General features: G+C 41.8%; 1 protein-coding gene across 3 annotated transcripts in view; it reads right to left on the minus strand.

The window, feature by feature from the left end:
- Nucleotides 1-21,885, minus strand: part of LOC126354424 (tubulin polymerization-promoting protein homolog) — a 284,058-nt gene that overhangs the window by 38,452 nt on the left and 223,721 nt on the right. For all 3 annotated transcript variants that reach the window (XM_050004060.1, XM_050004058.1, XM_050004059.1), the window contains one exon: nt 10,794-10,975. In XM_050004060.1, the coding sequence (XP_049860017.1) occupies nt 10,794-10,975 (182 nt within the window). The remainder of the gene's footprint in view (nt 1-10,793; nt 10,976-21,885) is intronic.

Consider the following 21,885-nt stretch of genomic DNA (forward strand, 5'->3'; position numbering starts at 1 on the left):
GGGCGAATTGGCCACCCCTGTCATCGCAGGAGTACGCCCATTTCCCCACACTAAGGGGTAAACCTATTGACCAACAAACCACAGATGCCCAGACAGCTGACGCATCTATGACACAGGAGCCCCCTGCGTCTCTGTCCCCTATGGTGACAGTCGCTGCTGAAGCTCAGTATACTCCTGCTCATCCGTCTCCTGTGACTAATACCAACGCTCACCAAACAGGACACAAGTGTCGTCTCCAAAAGTGATACTTTTTCCAAAATGGACTACAGTACTGACTGCAGTTCAGACACACTGCGAGGAACAGGCAGGTCACCGATTCCAATCTCATTTGCTTGCCATCGGTGACCTGCCTGTTTCTCGCAATGTGTCTGAACTGCAGTCAGTACTAGGTAAGATAACATACTACATTCGGTTCAAACTAAATGCAGCTCAGATCGCTGCTCCACTGCATCGCTTGCGTCGAAAAATGCGCCTTCCGTGTGGGCTAAAGATTGCCAAGACGCATTTCAGGTACTGAAAAATGAACTGCTTAGTGACAGATGGTTACTGCATTTTACCCTGCCAAGCCAGTAGTTTTGCAAGCCTAAACTCCTTCCTACTGTATCGGTGCACAAAACAGACCCATTGATTTTGCCTCAAAGTTGTTCAAACTCAGTGCAATTATTCTCAAATAGAAAAAGAGCCTCTCGCTATTGTATGTGGTGTGACCAAATTCCATCACTATTTGTATGGTCGCAAGTTTTTTTTAGTGACAGATTACAAGCCTTTGCAGTCCCTGTTTCATCCGTCAAAGACGGTTCCTACCCGCACTGCTTGCAACGTTCAGCTTCGTTGCTTTTTCAATATCAGTTTGAAATAGTGTACATACCCACGGTAAAGCATGGCAATGCAGACGTCCTATCTCGCCTTCCAATTGGCCCAGACTCTGATTTCGATGCATCTGCAGCATCTCGTTGCCAAATCGATGCGCAGGACTCTGAATTGTTGGAGTCTTATCCCTTGCACTACAGAAAAACTGCACAGGCCACGGAAGCAGACCCAGATCTCAAGATTGTCTTCGCCTCGTTCAATGAACAGTATCCAGAACTAATTTGAACACCGATATTTTGCACGTCGACATAACCTTTCAGTTGCAACAGGGTGCAATCCTACTTGAAAAGGAAGTGTTGCGATTGCTCCATCAAGTACATTGGGGAGTTGCTCGAACTAAACAGTTAACGCGACAGCACTGTACTTGGCAGGGCATGGACGCCCACATTTAACAGATGACGTCACGGTGTCGCGCGTACGCGGAAAAACAATCCGCTCCGCCACAGACATTCTCAGCTTGGGTCTAAGACTCAATCCCCATGGCAACGACTTGCAGGACCATTTTAGAACATTCGTTGACTCATAGAGGTAGACTCTTTTAACAAGTTCCCAGTTGCAGTGCCTATGGCTTCCATCACATCACGCACCGCCATTCAAGTGTCGTCCTCCATATTTTGCATAGAAGGTTTGCCAGAAGTACTTGTGTCGGACAACAGACAACAGTTCACTTCACGTGATTTTGAACAGTTTTGTGAACGAAATGACATTATGGCATTCGTCATCTAAAAAGTGCTCCCCCCCCCCCCCCCCCCAATTCAACGGAGAAGCAGTAATGCCTGTTACGCACTTTTAAACAACAGATGACCAAGCTTCGTACCACTCACATTTCACAGGTGCTGCAACTCTTTCTCGCCTCCTATCGCTCGCACACACGAGACGGACCATTACCGGCGAAACTTTTGCATGGCCGCCTCCACAGGACGCTGCTACACTTGCTACACCCACCGCAGCATCTGGCGCCCAATGGTCCACAAGTGCCGCTTTGCGCGGCGCAATCTTGCTCTTTTCAGCGATTATCGCAACAGTGGGCGCTGGGAGAGAGGTGTAATCCAGAAACGCGTTGGCTCTTTTATGTACTTCACTGCAGGTCCCACCACCATAACCAAATTCGTACATGCCGTTTGCCCTGAGATTCAGCTGCATTTCTTCCCCAAGACTCATGGCCTCACGGAAACATGTGGCCTTCGCCGCTGCCCGTTGGTGCCACCAGGAGGAGTGGATGGATGATGTGCCCTCGACCCTCCCCCGCCCCCCATCCCCGCTCGCCAACCTGATGGATATGGACCCGTCGCTGCATGGTCGGGAGTATGCCGTTCTCCACAGTCATGGCTCCCAGTTCATCTCTATGTCCAGCGTCCTGTCTCCCCCCCCCCCCCCCCCCATAGTCGTTCGCATCCTTTCTACACGACAATGGTGCAGCATTTCGGGGAGGAGGCATAAGCTGTTGCCAACACACCGGTCGGTAAAGATAAAGCGGAAAGATCAACTAGGAGGTACTGGATCAAGCATGCCTATCACGAGAGAGGCCAGAGACACACCTACAAACAACGTGCCACCACCGCTCCATCGACAGCATACATCTAGGCCGCCGCCACTGACCATAGGACCTCACTCAATCATTCAATCACCCAGTCTGACATCTGTCAGTTTAGTCGCAGAGGGGTTTTTGTTCATCACAGGCTACGAATGTACACAGCAACCAGATTAGTGACTATAGTGGGACTAGTGTACCTCAACCAGAATTGTACTGTACTAGCAATGAGATACTAAAGTTTGTAATGTCAAGATTACCGATACTGACTGCAAGAGAGCTATTACAGATGAGCTTGAACCACAGCACATGAATTCTATTCAAATTAAGTAACGTTTCCAGTTCATGTAAATCAAGAACTGTATAAATCGATGTATGTACTTGTGTTGCAGAAAGCAGATACTGCCCATCCATAGAAAATCCTCTCCCTTGCTTTCTTGCAGTACAGGACTCTACATCTTCCACAACTCCACTTGGCAAAACCTCGACCTGACAACACCTGCCAGTCTGCTCAGTGAGTTTGATTACCTAACCATGAAAATCCAGAAGGCAATGAAGGCCTCTACCTCCATTGTCCCAAGGGCTTTAACCCCACTGGATGACTTGACTCCCCTATTATTTAAACTGTCAATCCAGGAGTACCGCTACTTGAGGAGCTGGAAGCAGTTTCGAGACACTTGGGTTAAATATCGCATGAGGCGACTCCAGCATGAATTCTGTCAACGCCTAGCCGATGGGAAAGTAGAACAATGAAAGGACAAGATGCCCAAGATATCCAAATAAATCAGAAATGGCTATTGCCAGAGCCCTATGACACTCCGCAGTTGAGACCAACCATCCCATCTGCACAGTCGATAGCTTAAACTGCAATGACCTCTGCATGGTTGAAACTCTGGCAGATGCATTTGAGGCCCAGAACCAATCGCTCATCCAGGACCTTACGCCTGATGGACTCCCGGATGAAAGGGATATTCTGGTGGCCATTCCTCAGATGGAAGCATCGGCGGTCGGCTTCGGATTTGGATAGTGTCTGAAATGAACACTTCCAGCAGCTCTCTTGCAAGCCATAGTATTACTTACCACCATTCTAAACTGCTGTCTCACGATCAGCCTTTTCCCCTCACAGTGGTAGGAGTCCAAACTGATTGCTCACCCCAAGCCCTTGACAGATCCTATGATAGCAATGGCAAACGTCCTAGAATTTTTGATCCTCCACTGCCTTTCTCAAAGTCTGGGGCAGTTGGGACGATCTGTACAGAACAGTTCGGATTCGCTTCCCACCTGTTTGCCGAATTCCAAGTTCTTAGGATCACAGAATGTGACAGAAGGGGCTTTAACTCCACCATGTTGACGCCAAAGGCATTCCTCAGCCTGAGAAATGCATACAAGATTTGGCAGGACAATCTTGTGTACGAAATGCTGACACAGACTACCATCCCAGACACTATTTTCAAGATCGTCGATAATTGCCTCCATGATAGAAACTTCTTGGTTAGTCAGCAAGGAAAATGCTCAGGCTTATGTCACATGTCGATGGGTACCCCTCAAGGCTCTGCGTTGTCTCCCATCCTCTTTAACATTTATGTTAATGAAATTCCAGTCATTCCACATTGCCACCTGGTGGAATACACCGATGATACAGCGCTCTATACGACCAGCCACAATATGGACTTGCTCACTACTACTCTAAAGAGGCACGCGAACACGACGGTCACCTGGTGTTGTTCAAACAAGATAACCTCAATGTCGCCAAAACTACGGAATGTACAGTATTTCACCAAATAGTGCCAAATCCTCCACCAATACATCACCATTGCAGGCGCCCAGATCCGATGGTCCCCTGATACAAAATATGTGGGTGTCTGCATGGATAAAAAACAACTCTTCCACTGACATACAGAATATGTCCCTTAAAAGGATGGAAGCTGATAAAAGCGTTGTACCCAGTGTTCAATAGCAGGGAACTGAACCTGGAAACCTGGCTCCAACTGTACCGGACGAATGTCCACCCTTCCGTCACCTATGGGTCCTCCACATGGGCCAAGATTAGTGCCTCCCAGATGAAGACTCTCCAGCGCCTGCAAAATGAGGTACTTTGGTGGAGCCTGCATGCCGCTCCCCTCACAAGGGTAGTTACTCTCCACGAGGAAACAAACTCTGAAGGCGTCCATTCGAGAGAAGGCAAGGTGTCTCTATGACAAAGTGGATGGCTTACCCCACATTGGCACAACGACTCCCCAGCACTTACACACACACCCTGTTCCTCTCATCATTCTCGAGGAATAAGATTCAGACCATGGCTAATGATAGCCCTGTTATGGCCATTAATAAAGTATCAGTCTTGATATGAGCACTTGATATATGTCGACTATCATACGGCCACTGATATCAGTACCTGTGTAGTTGTGTTACCTACTGTCTGCTACCTTGAACTTCCACCGTCAGAGGGTCGTATGGCACTTTAATTCCCACCACCACACCTTCAATGTGCACTCCAATGATGTCATTGTAATGACATCATTGTAGGATACAGCATTTTTAGCCTTACACCAAGACAGTAAGACCAAGATCCAGCGGTGGCGCTGAACCTCAACCCTCCACAAAAAAAGGTGGTCTAGACTCCAAGAAGGTGTGATTCTGTACCTCAACCTACCACAAAAAAGATGGTGTAGACTCCAAGACAGTGAGACTGCCATCTGCCTGTGACGCTGTACCCCAAACTACCACAAACCAAAAGAAGTGTTGACGCTATGAGAGTTCCATAGGGCCATGTTGCATTGTGTTTATTCTTTGATTTTGATTCTACAGTTATTCCCTGTTTTGTCTCGTTGACACTGAATGTCATGTAAACCACATATTTCTGTGTAATTAATTTATGTGTGGAAATAAATATTTTCACGAGTTAGCCACAGGCCACATTGATTGGGAAGAGGGGAAGGTAGGTGTGCAACTGGGCAATTGTCCAGGATCGTAGATTTTAGGGGGAGGAAATATTTGTGGGAAATTGTACAAAAACCATCGACATCAGACTAGTTCCTAAAATTTAAATCTCCTGCTCACTGGGAATATTAGTTGACATACACGTAGAAGTGTTATGTTGTGTCGTTTATTCTCTATGCTGCTAACAGAAGTAAGAAACAGTTTGATAAAGTGATGTTAATTTTAATTCTTTTTATAGCTTATAAGAGAACATTCTTACATGTTTAATTTTCGATTGATAATTATATTACAATGCGGTTAAAATGGTGTTAAGGTACGTCTACACCAACGTGGTTTCGTTAATAAACTCTTAATATTCATGCATACATTTTTATGTTTATAAAGAAAACAATGTTTTTTTGAACTTTCCATGCGTATTCTGTAATCACAGTGCTTTTAACTTCTGTCAGTCGAATGATGAAATAACTTACCATTGCGTTCTTGTTAACTTCGTTTACATTGCGCAAGCACCTATAATAGCAGAGAGTGGCCAATGCAGTCTGTACGATTGTCACGCGGATGACTAAATAGTGTTTGCTTTATTTTGTTAAACCAGCAGGCAAGTGTCTTCTGATGTGATCCCTGCTCTGTAGTCAATGGATGCCGCTTTGCAATATTTTGATAATTCCTGAAGAAAATGAGTGGAAGAAAGCGAGTAAGTGGGACTCGGGATAAATCTCCGGCAAAAGAAAAAAGAAACAGGAAACGAGAAGAAGAAGCACTGAAGAAACTTCCATGCCTTGACGTTTTTATAAAATATTTAAAAAATTCAGCTGCAGAAGAAACACTCTCCTCAACTGAAATTGTAGAAGGCCAAATACGAAGAAACAACACTTCCACCAAATGAAAGTGAAAATGGAATGCCAATCGTTGTTGAAAAACATTTCACACTCAGCGCTTACTTTTTTTTGGGGGGGGGGGGGCGGGGGGAGGAGAATTGATAAAGTCCGAGACTATGTCGCAATAAACGGAAGAAAACAAAATAAAGAAAGTGATTTTTCAGAATCACAACATCCGTTTAAAAATAGTACCACAAGACGTTAAACGAGTGCATTTCTTCAGATAAAGCTGGCAAACAATGAAGTTATTGATAGAGATTATTTAGTGTATTCAGAAAGATGGGGAACGTTATATTGTGCACCATTTACTCTGTTTGGGAGTGGGGGGGGGGACATAGTACATGAAATGATCTCGTGGGATTTTGGAGCTCCTGAAAACGGTTCTAGGCACTACCCGTGCTCCACGCAAATACACCTGCATCTACACCTGCTCTCCGTAAGCCACTGTATGATGTCATGGTGTGTGAATTCCTAAGGGACCAAAATGCTGAGGTCATCGGTCACTAGTCTTACACGCTACTTAAACTAACTTATGCTAAGAACAACACATACACCCATGCCCGAGGGAGGACTCGAACCTCCGGCGGGAGGGGCCGCGCAGTCCGTGACAAGGCGCCTCACACCGCGCGGCCACTTCGCGCGGCGAATGGCCAGCCGGAAGAACGTTGTCAGTACTTTTTTATTTATTTCTTTGTTTTATGGTCATCAGTAATCTCCTGTGTCAACTCCCATTTCAGTGTATCATTTACACCCTACGTCCTCAATTACAGTAATCGTTGCACCTACAACTGTTGCTGGCCGGAGTGGCCGTGCGGTTCTAGGCGCTACAGTCTGGAACCGAGTGACCGCTACGGTCGCAGGTTTGAATCCTGCCTCGGGTATGGATGTGTGTGATGTCCTTAGGTTAGTTAGGATTAATTAGTTCTACGTTCTAGGCGACTGATGACCTCAGAAGTTAAGTCGCATAGTGCTCAGAGCCATTTGAACCATTTGAACCTACAACTGTTATCTTCTATAACTGTCTCTAGTACCACCGAAATTGCTCCCTAATATATTAACACATGGCCTATCGTCCTGGCACATTTCCTTATCAATATTTTCCATTTGTTGCTATATTCTCCGATTCTGTAGATAACCTCCTCTTTTCTTATTGCTGTGTCCTCCATAAGACAGCCTGCCGTAGTGGCCGTGCGGTTCTAGGCGCTGCAGTCTGGAACCGTGAGACCTCTACGGTCGCAGGTTCGAATCCTACCTCGGCCATGGATGTGTATGATGTCCTTAGGTTAGTTAGGTTTAACTAGTTCTACGTTCTAGGGGATTGGTGACCTCAGATATTAAGTCCCATAGTGCTCAGAGCCATCCATAAGACACGGAGAACAGGCATACCTACCACTTACACCTGCATATGACTCAGGTGTAAGTGTGTTAAGGCTAGCTTCCATAGATGGCGCACAGAGCAGGACCTGTTTTGTGCTTCCGACTTACGACATACAAACAGTACCTAGGCCTACGACGAAGACAGACCGCGACGCGTACGTCACCAAGGTAGGCCGAACTCGCTCGCTCGCTCAACTCAGCAGACAAACTGCATTTCTACGGCTGTTAACTCGTAACTGCGTGTTTATGTATAATCTTCTATTGGAATACACTATTATGGAGTCTTACTGTTATTAGTCCTACAATGATAGGAAGTCATTTGTTATGGCCGGCCGCGGTGGTCTCGCGGTTCTAGGCGCGCAGTCCGGAACCGTGCGACTGCTACGGTCGCAGGTTCGAATCCTGCCTCGGGCATGGATGTGTGTGATGTCCTTAGGTTAGTTAGGTTTAAGTAGTTCTAAGTTCTAGGGGACTGATGACCACAACAGTTGAGTACCATAGTGCTCAGAGCCATTTGAACCATTTGTTACGGCTGTACTGCGGTACAATAAAATTAAAATCATGCCAAAATGATTGTTACCTGCATAAGGCATGACATCTTGTATCAAATGAGGACTGATACGCAAAAGAGGCTAAATGCTATAGACAATAGTGCCTTGATTATTATATTACAGGCATATTGATGAAAATAGGGCGTTTCTTTAGTTATTTTGCAAAATTAGCTCTAGAAAGTTTATGAATGAGGCTTTTTTCCAATGCACAACATTTAGGTCGAGAAATGATCTTAAATTTTGTTGTACGACTAGTAATCAGCAAGACTTCATAATAGCAGATTCCAGTAGAAGATGCAATTCTCCTTAGTACGTACACACCCAGTTGGGAGTTAAGCGGTTTAGAAACGCATTTTGCCTGCTGAGTTGAGCTCTGGCCTAACTTCGTGACGTACGCGCCGTGGTCTGTCTTTCTCGTGGGCCTCGAGTAGTACCGGAGTCGACATCCAACCGCCGTACGCCGTTATAAGCCGACTCACGGCTTCTCTAGGGAAACAGGCGACTGTTATTTTCTCCCGGATCGACGACTTATGCCATGTTGACCGACAATAGGAAACTGTGGATACTGCAGCCTTGACGCCACTAACCGATCCCATAACAACAATTATTAATTAGAAGAGGTTTTACATTATTGTAATGTAATACTACTCACACTATTGTAAACCTAGTACTCTTTACGCGCGTGACCGTCCCTTACAAACCCGTCTTTCTGCCCACTCTCCTCGGAAAGTGTTAAATAAATTGTAAATGTTTCCTGACCTTCTACCCTAGAAGCACAGACCGCGGTCAACGTTAAGCCTCCGGCAGGAGAGAGAGAGAGAGAGAAAAAAGGAACAAAATTGAAATAAAGCTGTGAGGACGCATCGTGACTCGTGCTTGTGTAGCTCAGCTGCGAAAAAAAGTCTGTAGGGCACTTGTCCGCCAAAGACAACGTTCTTGATTTGGGCCCTGTCCTGGCACACGGTTTTGAAGTACCAGGACGTTTCAAATCACCGCACACTAACGGGCAGAGTGAACATTCATTTCGCTTCCTCACTTTTGCTGAAGGTAACAATGTCGTCATCAAATCTCCCTCAATTTTAACGCCGGTTTTGAAGTTTATTTTCAGCATTATTTCTACGACGTACAGGTTGAACAGCTGTAGAGGAAGGCTGCATCCCTGTCTTGCACCCTTTTTAACCCAAGCATTTCTTTCTTGGTCTTCCATTCTTATTGTTGATAATTGTAAATATTGTATGTTATCCATCTTACCCTAGAAGTAAAAGTTATGTTTCTGAGATTTTCAAACATCTTGTACCATTGTATATTATCGAACAGCTTTTTTAGGTCGACAAATTTTGTGAAGTCTGCCTCTGTCGTCAAGCCCAAAGTTACAACTGCTCTCTTGTGCCTTTACGTTTCCTAAATCCAAACCGATCGTCATCTAACACATCATCAATTTTATTTTCCGTTCTTGTGTATATTATTGTTCTATAAGCCCGAATTTTTCTAATTTTAGTGTCGTGATTAGTATATTAGACATATTGGAGGAAGTAGGGTGTTTCTTGAGTTATTTTCCAAAATGGGAGCTAAGAAGTTGTGAATGAGGCTTTTTCCAGCTCACAACATATTTCTTGTTACGTCTGTAATTTTCCGAGCACTGCCTAGTCAAAACCGTTACTAATCGCGCAGCTTTCTGTAAATCTTTAAAATCCTTTTCGTTAACCAAGGTTTGTAATGGCCCCAAACCGACGAACAGCACTCAAGGACTGGTCGAACAGGGATTTTGTGAGCGACAGATTTCTTGCGCCAAATATACTTCTTTCACATTCTTACAATAAATCTGAGTCAGGTGTCTGCCGTCACCATGGTTAAATTTATGTTGTGTTCCAACTTAGATCGCTCCCGATGTAATTTCCGAGATTCTTGTAGGTCGTGATGGGACAGGGTTATGGTCTTGTTGGGTTTGTTAACGAGACGTGGAACGCACACACATCACCATATCAGAAGTTTTCTACCTTTGACACCCGTCAGCGACCAAAATCATGAACTTTCTGACATTTTTCTCCGCGTTGAAAAATGATCAGTTTCTCAACCTCCTCAGATTACTAAACATTCCGGAGACGCAGTCTTAGCATCCACATTAACCTAAGGCTAACTGCTTTCGTAACAAAATTACGGTACCAAACTCATTTTGAACATATTTGACGCCACATTTCCCCAACTTTAAAGCTCCCAGGATTCCAAACTACGGCTTGCCGGTCCCTGTAGAATGTACTAAGTGTTGTCGGCAATTTCACAGTACATATTGTAAATAGGCATCAAAAGCATCAGCGTGTAGCTGGCGTCACAAGAGCATTTCCACACCAGGTAAGCTGATGCGTTTTACGCTTCTGCAAGCGTTCTCCCTATCGAAATAACATATCACTTAAAAGTGCCTTCACTTGGATTGTCCGGAGGTAGGGGGTCCAGTTAACGGCATACGTGTGAAGTTACTTTAACGCCGATGAGTTTCTCCATAGGTCGTGTCTTCTAAATGAGGTGTACGAATGACTTGTTAGGTGGCTGCCATCTTCGAGGTAGATAGATAGATAGATTAGATAGACAGAGAGAGAGAGAGAGAGAGAGAGAGAGAGAGAGAGAGAGAGGGTTCACGAGTTCACTCACTTGAACTTGTTGAACGCGATGCCGGTGTCAGTGGTGGTGATTTTGCGATCGTCGATCACCTGCGCCTGCTTCATCCATTTGTCCGACTGCGTCAGCGTTATCGCCTTGCCGTCAGACCTCGAGTCGCCAAACTTCGCGAAAGCTGCGAAAACTTCTTCTAATTTTTGTCCCGGTGCAGCCATCTGAAAAAATGAAAAGAAACAAATTTATCAAAATAGACCAGTATTAACATATGATAGCTTCATGTACAGTTACACTATCTGAGCATTAGTATCTGCACACTCCTATGTAAAGCGGAGTCAAGCACTATAGGCGGACCCAACAGTACAAGGAGAGACGGGGAGTTTGAGTTGTAGGCTGAGTACAGATGCAGTGACAACGGAACGCGGCTATCAGGAGAGGTCGGTGACTTCGAATGTGGACTTTTCATTGGATGTCACCTAGGGTCATTTTAGCCGTTCTAAAGCTGCCCAAGTCGGCTGTTGGTGTTGTGGCTGTGAAGTGGAAAAGTTAAAGAACAACCACAGTGAAACCGAGACCAGGCAGACTTCACGCAGTCACCGACAGGGACAGTCCAGTGTTGCGGAAGGTGGTTGCCACAACGTCGCATGAAATCACGGGAAGTAATCATTAATGAGGTCCAGACTGGTTCCAGAAGTCCGCCTTGTACCAGAATGACAAGGCACACTCGTCAAGTAAAGTCTGCGAGGCAGTGGTTTGTGGTGTAGCCAACCCACAGTCCCGACATGAACCCCAAACGTCGACCAAACGTCGACTTCGCCCCGGAGTCCAGCGTGCAACATTACAGTCTTCCCCGCTGTTGGCTTTTGAGGAAGAATGGGTTGCCATTCCTCCACAATCATTAAGACACCTCACCGAAATTAGAGATGAAGCTGTCATATATGCGAAAGGGATGACACACCGTATATTAACGTCCACTAATAGATATCCGAATACTTTTGATCAGATAGTGTACGTGAAATTTCCAGCGAATCCAAAATAAATTTTGTATCGTAGGCTTTTCAACTTCAACTACTTCAGAATAAAAAAAATTACCTGAACCATCAATTCAAAACGTCAAACGGTATTACCTGGTGCGATAACTGCAGTAAATTCTTCATACAGGCTATAATATCATACTATTGGTGACATACTAGCATCATACTCTGGAATATATATCCAGGCAGTGTTTTATGCCTTAGTCGGCGGTCTTGTAAATTACCTGTTTGTTCATGTTATTCTATATAACCTGTACGCAGATATATTTACTCAAACTATGCTAGGCGTATGAAGAACACCAGTAGGTGACTGATCCATGGGCTGCACGTCACTGTATTCTCGTAAGAACTACCTAATATCCCACTCTTTCATCATCTCCTTCCATCGCCAGATTCCCGTCCTCAATAGGCCCAACGCCGCTAACAGACCTCTAGGGAGGTTGAAACCTTTCTTTCTACTCTTTGGGTCACCCAGTACTTCATCTGTCTCTCCTAACCACGATTACATCTGAGGCGATAAGTTAAAAAAATCCTGAAGATTTGAGTCAGAGGCTCGGAGTTCCTGAGTGTAACATGTAGACGAGAAATGCAATTCTGGAAAAGTATGCACGACTAGAGGACAGGTAGGGAAATTAAAGGGACTTATGAAGAAAAGAGAAACAGCTACATAAATATCAAGAACTCTGATAGCACGCCAGTATAAGTAAAGAAGAGAAAGGTATTGAATATATACAAGGAGTGTACAAGAGAAATGAAATTTAAGGCAATATTACAGAAAGGAAACAGTAAGTAAACGAAGATGAGGTCTGAGATATAATACCACGACAAGAATTTGACAGAGAAAAGTTGAAGCAAGCCACACGGAATAGACAAAATCCCCTCAGTATTATTGAGATAGTTGGAAGATCATCCCTAACAGAACTGTTCCACCTTGTATGCAATATGCGAGATGGCGAAATACCCTCTGACTCCAAGAAGAAGGTACTAATTACAGCTGCAAAGAGGGGAAAAAAGGACGAAGATAGGATAGTAATCTCTCCAAACCTCTTGTCGACAATTATGAATATTACTCAACCACCAGTTTAATAAGTTATGGTTGTAAAATTATTCATAGAAAAATGGAAAAACTGGTGTAAGCCGATATCGGGTAATATCAGCTTGAGTTCTGGAGAAATGTAGATGCACAAGAGAACATACTGACCCAACAACTTTTTTAGAAGACAGACTGAAGAATGATAAACTTATGTTTACAGCATCGTAGATTTAGAGAAAGCTTTTGAGAGCGTTGGCTGAAATGGACTGTTTGCAATACTAAAAGTAGCAGGGGAAAAAGAAAGGGAACGGCTTGTTCAGAAAGCAGATTGCAGTTATAAGGGTAACAGACCTGAAAGGGAAGCGGAGAAAGAAAGGATTCTAACCTCTCCCAGGGGCTATTCAGTTTTTGCATTGAGCAAGCAGTAAATGAAAACAAGAAGAAATTTGTAACGTGAATTCATGGAGGAGAAATGCAAACTTTGTTCCTTGCTGATGACATTGTAATACTGACAGAGACGGAAAAGATCTTGGAAGAGCAGTTGAAGATGAATATCAACAAAAGTAAAACAAGGATTATGGAAGATAGTCGAATTAAATCAGATAGTGCTGACTTGCAAAGTAAGACAAGCGTTTCTGAAAAAGAGATATTGTTAACATAGTGACAAATAAGCAGATAAGACAAGAAGACAACAGAAGCTTTTGAAATATGGTGCTTCAGAAGAATGTTGAAGATTAGGTGGATGGGTCGCGTAACTAATGAAGAGGTACTGTCTCGAACTGAGGAGAAAAGAAATTTAGGGCGTAATTTGACTAACAGAAGGGATCGGTTGCTAGGACATAAGGTCATGTATCAAGGACTCGTCAATTTCGTGATGCCATTGTGCGTTTGGGGTAAAATTGTAGAGGGTTTGAACATAGAAAACTCGTTCAAATGACTGTAGGTTGCAGTAGTTACGTAGAGATGAAGATACACATACCGTGGTCAGCTGCATCAAACCAGTTTTCATACTGAAAGCAACAACAACATATCACTAGCACCACCACCATCGCGGCCGCTACCAATATCGGCACCAACATTAACAACAACGGAGATAAAACGATCTCTTGTTTATTCCATTCATCTTTTCTTTGGCCGACCCATCTTCCTTCTTCCTGGTTTTGTCTTATACTTCAGCACTGGCTTAGATATTCTGGCCTTGCATTCTTGTTACATGCTCTTTCCATTTGTCCCTATAGATCATGTTTAGAACAAACGTTATGTTGTGGAACGTATCAATCGATCGAAAATATGTGTGTGTGTGTGTGTGTGTGTGAACTGCAATTGAAAAAGCTGTTGCTATTTGCCAGAAATTTTATTTCCATGTACCCATAGAAAAAGGTTTCACAGTTCTGTAGAACACTTTCTTTTTTTGCTCTTCCTAAGTTAAGTTTACTAGGAGGGAGCGCAGATCTTCTTTCTTCTAGTATTTTACTTATGAATATCTCAATTTCTACCAAACTGTAAAGAATTGTATTGTGCAAAGGTTAATGCAAAGCTTAACCATTATCAAAAAATCGTTTAAATTATTTACAATAAGAAAAGAATTTCAAAATCTAGGTGACAATATCAGTGTACATCTTGTATGCACAAGCAAGGAGCATTTTCTCTTTGACATGTTGATATGTTTCGAACTGATTTCAGATCTAACTTAAAGAAATTAAACGGACGAGCTGCATATATTGCCACAGAAAATATTTTATGCTAAAATAATAATTTCACAAATATTAAAACAAAATGAACATGTGGTACTTATGTGAACGATTTGTTGTAGATATAAGTGATTTGTCAAACTTTTTCTTCACTAAACTGTATACGTCACAAAAGTAGGAAGTGATGTACGATACACACCTTTTCCATCATCTTCATTTAAAAGAAGCCGGTCCACTCCATATTCCGAAATATCAGAGAAACGCCCCTGCTGCAAGGAATCTTTTCCAACTTTGTAGATTTCCTGCACCTAAATTTTTATGCCTTGTCGTCATTGTCAACTTGGACAGCTGGACCGCGTTTGATCGTCTAACCTATTGCTCGTTGTGGGACGCAACTGTCAGTTTGTGTTCCCATTAAAACTGCACTGTGCGCTTCGGCATTCTGCCCGTCTGCCTTTGCAGTGAGATTATTCTGTACATCGGCGATTGCAACAAAAAAATCCTGTCGTCTGTGCTATAATAATGTAGCTCCGATGATGGGCGCTCAGGCTTCGGTCCTCTGTGAGTTTATTCATCTCCGATCTGATCCTGCAAGCAGTTTTTGGGGACATAAAGCTCATACACGGCTACTAGATGCTGCGATTACTGCACCTGCAGAAAATGTCTTAGATAAGATAGTATTAAGTGCGACTGCAGACCTGAGGCCACAAAAAAGAGCGAAGAACTCGCGAGTATGGGAAAAATGAGAGTGTTAAGACGACACACTTCGAGCTTCGTTGACATATTCTTCATAGGACGATTTCTGATTTCATGCTTGAGCCAGATGAAATGAGACTGTTTGCAGAAACTGGATAAACGATAGTGTGTTGTAAGGCACGGCCACGTGTGGCTAAACGGGCGTGTACACGTTCAGTATTTATCGACAATTCTAGTTTGTCGAACTTTCAATATACTGAAGAGATCTCACACTATCAATCACATTGACAAAAATTGTCAGCTGACAGCAAGGTTAAGATGTCGACCACCCAAAAGAAAGCATGCGTTACGGTTACATTAGCTATACCTTGCAAGCAACACAAAACTACGAAAAAGACGAAATGGGTCCGAGAATTTTTTTTTCCAAAAAAGGAGTGACTGGTCACATGTTAATTTACTGACTGAAGTCAGAACCACTGACCCCAAAGAATTCCTAAATTATTTTCAGATGAGCCCTGCGTCGTACGTCGAGTTATTATAGTTGGTACAAGATAAAATAGGGAAGCAAAACACGTTAGGTTGGCAATCGCCGTCGACAAGAGATTACGATCAACACAGAGATTTCTGACTACAGGCAGGTCATGCTAATGCTCAAAGTCTGGTTCTTTAATATTAGCTAGCACAATTTTTAAAAAATTCTGGGGTAACTTGTGGAGCAATTATACTTGCCTGGCACTGACCTGTCTAGGCAATTAACGTAAAACAGATTCTCTGCGCTTTATGATCTCTTCACAGTCAGTGCAGATATATAACGTATTTTTCGAAATGGGAGCGTTTTTCGGAACTGTTATGTAATACTCAAATATATACTATATTTTCAATTTAATGAACTAAGCAGAGTCTTAGGGAATCCTCCGTTAATCACCCAAAAGTGGTATACACAGTGACTGTATGCCTATTAAAATTCTTTTCTGTTAAAAGAAGCCTTAAAAATTGAATCTGAGGTATAATACACACGGCGGCGTATTGAAACATAACCAGTGAACACAAACGCTGCGTGGCTGGTTCCTGAAACTCTGCCAATATCACAATGGAGAATATTGTCTAGTCGTAAATATTTGACTCACGTGTCCAGTATGTATTGACAATACTGAGAATATTTTGAGGCCCATCAATAAAGCTCGTCAGTATTTCAGTCAAATGTCCCAGCTGGCTGGGAATGGGGCAGACTAAATCCTTGTTGGAAAAATTTAGGAGGAAAATTTCAGTTCCAGTGTTAGCCTCATAATTAAATGAAAACCCCGGAAACCTCGGCCGGAGTCGTGGGACTGTGTCTGCTTTAATGTATAAAAATTTCTGTAGTTTAAAATAAAACCGCCTTTTACGAGCTGCACATTAAGTTTTTCATTTAACTTGTGCACCCAGACGCGTTTCGTCAAGGCATCTTCAGTGGGTGCCCTATAATGTTAAACGAATTTTTCGTTTGCACACATAGATTATCGTTTGCACATACAGTTTATAGATTTAAAACAGTTCATTGAAGTTTTTATAACACAATGGAAAGGTACATACAGGTTAATTGAGTATTGTGAGCCAAACCTCTTTCTCTCATGTGGCAAATTCATTGAAAACTTTCAGTTTTCCTTGTCGTCACTCTCTGTTTTCGAAATATAGGACTATAACTGCCATTTTGTGTGCCTACTGTTTAGAGTGTCATTAGTTTCTGTAAGTGTTGCCAACTTTCTCAGTTTTTGCTTTCAACTGTTTTTTGTTTTACTATATTTGTGTTGATGTAAGTTTTGTGTGTGTGGGCGCGCACACGCGTTCGTGTATACTTTTATTATTTTGATTTTATTATTTGTTTATTTTTGTTTTTTAATTTTTGTCTTTTATTTACTTATGTAATTATTTTCTTTTTTTCATGTGTATACTTAGGAGAGGAATGGGATAAGTGATCATCTAGTGGGATTTCTGTCCATTATACGATCAGTCAATATAAACAGTCAGTGATGGGTGATGTTTTGTGAGTACCTTTCCATTTTATTATAAGAACTTCAATGAACTGTTTTATGTATCTAACCTATATATGCTAACAGTAGCCTATAGGCAATGTGCAAACAAAACAATTTTATCTCAAAGACTGGCAAATCCACATGCATAGCAAGCGTAGATTTGAAACAGGCTTTTGACAATGATGACTAGAATACATTCCTCGGAGTTCTTAAGTTATCATGGATAAAATACAGAAAGTGAAAGATCGTCTACGACACGTACAAGAGCTAGACTGCATCTCTAAGGGTGGCAGACGTTAGTTGAGATGGCAGTGACACAGGTTTTTACCCCATCCCAGAGGTTATTCAGTCAGCACATAGAGTAAGCAGAAAAGAAACTGTGGTGTCGTCCGAAGAGCCGGGAGCCAAGTCAAAGTTGGTACTTCGAGGCGGAACCACAAGGAAACGTAAGCGTTGCCAGAAGCAACGACGAATGACAGACGGTGGCATACACACGCCCTGGAGAGTTTCCATACGCCGCCGAATCAGCTCGCTTACTTACGTCAGAGCACAGAGCCGCTAAGTCCAGTCGGCAATCATCGCCGAAGATGACGGCATCGTCTCTCTACCACCAGTACTACATTTGTGTAAGACAGATCTTCATGAAAGTTTATCGTTGATTGCATTCTGTAAGAAGAGACTAGAATCTTGTTCTGCATAAAGTGATATACTCGTATTAATGTTCAGCGACAGTAACAAATACTCATGACATTCTCGTAAACATGGATTGTAACAGATTTGAGTATTTCATCTTGTTCAAGTTGTAATTAAGAGATCTGATACTTTATAAATTGCAGCATCATCTCAGCCCCTCCAGGAGTAAAGGTAAGAACCCGCCATTGTGTGTCTTATTTCAGCCGGTACAACAGGAATCAAACATAAATCTGGAAACGTGGTTGTGGAAGAAATAAAAACGTTAAGGTTCAAGATCAGCCGAACGGAATGAATAATGTATTGAAAAAAAGTCATAAGGTGACATCAACAAAATTAAAACAAGGTAACAGAACATAGTCGAATTAAATCAGGCGATGCTGGGAGAATTAGATTAGAAAATGAAACACTAACAACAGTTGACGAGTTGCTTTTTACTTAGAAGAACAACTATCGATGGCCGAAATAACGAGGTTATACATGGTGAACATTAGCAAAACCGGCAAAATGCACGGATGTATACCTGACAGGAAATGGAGGAAAAAAGGTCCTATGAATATGTGTGTGGAAATGCATCATTGCCACGGTAGATGACCCTGACCAATGGAAGTTCCTCTGCCCATGTGTTCGTTGTGTGATGAAGACTGTGTGACCTCGAGCAGCAGAATGCATACATTACATTACTACTTGTTCCAGAGATCACATATACGACGTTTCGTTATGATATGAAACATACTAGTTTAACATTTTAGTTTAACAACGCCGCCACTGCATGCCTGTCTACAAACATATTATTAGCCTAGAGAATAAACTTGGAGGAAATGGCACTGCTCAAAGTGTCATACTGGATTGACCTATTTTCTTCTGCGGTTGTAGGGTAAACTAATTTCGCACCTAAAAATTCATCTATTGAGTAGAAGAATTTGTCATTCAGAAATACTTTTAATTTAATTTTAAATATTGGTTGGCTGTCTGTCAGACTTCTAATGCTATTTGGCAAATGACCAAATATTTTTGCAGAAGCATAATGCACTTCATTCTGTGCCAAAGTCAGATATAACATTGAATAGTGAATATCATCCTTTATTCTAGTCTTGTAGCTGTGTACTTCGCTATTATTTTTGAACTGGTATCGGTTATTAATAACAAATTGCATAAGCAAATATATGTATTGTGAAGGTACTGTGAACAGCCTGCAAGATTATCTTGGGTAGGCTCCAGCTATTACTTTGATTACAAACAATAAATATTTTTTATCTTAGTGTTGAATTACCCCAAAATATGATGCTACATGAGAGAAGTGAATGAAAATGGGCATATTAGGCTAATTTACTGATATATTTGTCACCAAAATATGCAGTAACCCTAATAGCTTAAGTAGGTGAACCTAACAACTGCAGCAGATCATAAATGCACACACCAAGAAATTTTGTATCTTCTGCCTTAGCAATAGACTTCTATTCAAAGTCTATATTTAGTAATGGTGTTATTCCATTTAATGTATTAATCTGTATGTACAGCATTTTCTCAAAATTTAGTGATGGCATTTGCAGAGACCTGCTTAATAAATATCTGATAGACATTATTTACAATTTCTTCAGCTAATTCTTGTTTGTTGGGTGTGATTAGCATGCTTGTCTCATTAGCAAAAAGAACAAGCTTTGCATCTTAACGAATATAGATTGGCAAGTCATTAACATATATTAAGAATAATAAGAGACCCAAGACTGAACCCTGTGGAACACCATTCTTGATACCTCCCCAGTCAGACGACTCTGCTGATTTTTGCAGACTAGCTGTACTGTTAATTTCATCCTTCTGCATTCTTCCAGTTATATGTGAATTAAACCATTTGTGCCATGTCCCACTCGTACCACAATACTTAAGCTTATCTAGAGGAATTTCATGATTCACATAGTCAAAAGCCTTTGAGATATTACAAAAATCCCAGTGAGTGACATTCAGTTATTTAGAGCATTTATTATTTGATCAGTGAATATAGAGCAGTAAGTCAATAACATATATTAAGAAGAATATGGGACCCAACACTGAACCCTGTGGTGCACCATTCTTGATACCTACCCAGTTAGAGGACTCTGCTGATTTTTGCAGACCATTTGCACTATTAAATTCAACTTTCTGCATTCTTCCAGTTAAATATGAAGTAAACGATCTCTGCACTGTCCCACTCATACCACAATATGTAAGCTTATCTAGAAGAGTTTCATGATTCACACAGACAAAAGCCTTTGAGAGATCACAAAATATCCCTATGGGTGATACATGGTTATTTAGAGCATTTAATATTCGATCAGTAAAAGTAATAAAGCATTTTCTGTTGAAAAGTCTTTCTGTAAACGAATCTGACATATTCTAAGTACTTCATTTTTTCAAATATGTGAATATACTCTTGAATACTTTACTTTTTCAAGAATTTCGGGTAAAGGTGTCAGAACTGAGAATGGACGGTAGTTGTCAGCATCAGACCTATCCTCTTTTTTATGCAATGGTTTAACAATAGCATATTTCAGTCTGTCTGGAAAAATGCTCTGTTTTGTTGAGGTACTAAATATATGGCTGAGAATTCCACTTATCTGTTGGGAACAAGCTTTTAGTACCCTCTTAAAAATGCCATCAATTTCATGCAAACTTTTACTTTTGAGTGAATTTGTTATTTTGCTGATTTCATTAGGAGAGGTGGGTTGAATTTCAGTTTTGTGAAATTGCATAATCGTATTTTGTTTTTTTCTGAAGGTAAAATTTCTGGAGTGTAGCCTTGTACAGAAGTGAAAGAGGGACAGTAAAAGTTAAGACTATATGGGAATAGAAGCTTTTGATATCAATACTACAGAAGAATGTCAAAGATCAGATAAGTCTATGGAATAACTAATGAATAGGTATGGAATGGAACTGTGCCTGAAAAACTATGGCATAATTGTCTAAAAGAGGGGACCTTCATTCATCAAGGAATCATCAGTTTGATAATAGAGAAAAGATTAGAGGGTTAAAATCTGCATAGGAAAACCAAGGGTCAAATGAATTTAGGTTTGCACAAGACAGACTGCATCAGATCAGTTTTCTGACTTAAGAACGCATGAAGAACATCAGTCTATAGCGCAATACTAACACAGTCTTCCTATTTCTGAACTCAACATCTCACTCATTATGGAGGGACGCTGACTCAGCTTTTCAGGAAAGCAAATTGGAAGTTGCGGTACAGAAAATGGCTCAGAGATCACCAGTGTGTGTGTGTGTGTGTAATGAGTGAAGTATTATGAAACAATGCGTATATAGTGTATGAAGTGACTGACAGTGAGTTAGGAGTGAACAATGTGGCATTACATTATTGAATAAATTATTTGTAAAAAAAATTGTATACCAGAAGAAAATCTAATGATTGTCTCTAACTAGAAGTCTGTAAATATATGTGTGTACGAATTAGCCCATTTTAAATTGATCTAAATTTGTAAATACTTTGACATGTCCAATATCCTTGTGAAAAGAGACCTATGCATGAATAAAGCTACTACTACTACTACTACTACTACTGCTACTACTCGTATTTCAAAATCAATGTGTGAAGATCTGCAGCCCACCCCCGACGATATGAGGCGAGGTGGATGGAACAAAAGTCAAGGAAAGAGCCAAATTGAAGGCAGCTGCACTAGTCTGACTGTTTGTATCTACTATGTGGGATATTGACTGAACAAATGGAGAGACCGCTAGATAAATAATGAGCCACTCCATTTCAGTAGATAGGCACAGTTCTCTAAGGTTTTTAGTGCTCGTTCTCTTCGTCAGTCACTACTTATACTGAAATTGAGCGAAGGCTGTCGGCATGCAATGTCTAGCAAACACAGAGCAAGCTGATATCGCACGATCGGTGTTTGCAAAATCGATGTTGGTTTCTACAAAGAAGATTTTCTGTCTGCAAAAGCGAACATAAAATTTTCCATAATTCTGCAGCATACT

The sequence above is a fragment of the Schistocerca gregaria genome, chromosome 3 (genome assembly GCF_023897955.1).
Source record: "Schistocerca gregaria isolate iqSchGreg1 chromosome 3, iqSchGreg1.2, whole genome shotgun sequence".
In the NCBI taxonomy this organism is placed as follows: domain Eukaryota; kingdom Metazoa; phylum Arthropoda; class Insecta; order Orthoptera; family Acrididae; genus Schistocerca; species Schistocerca gregaria.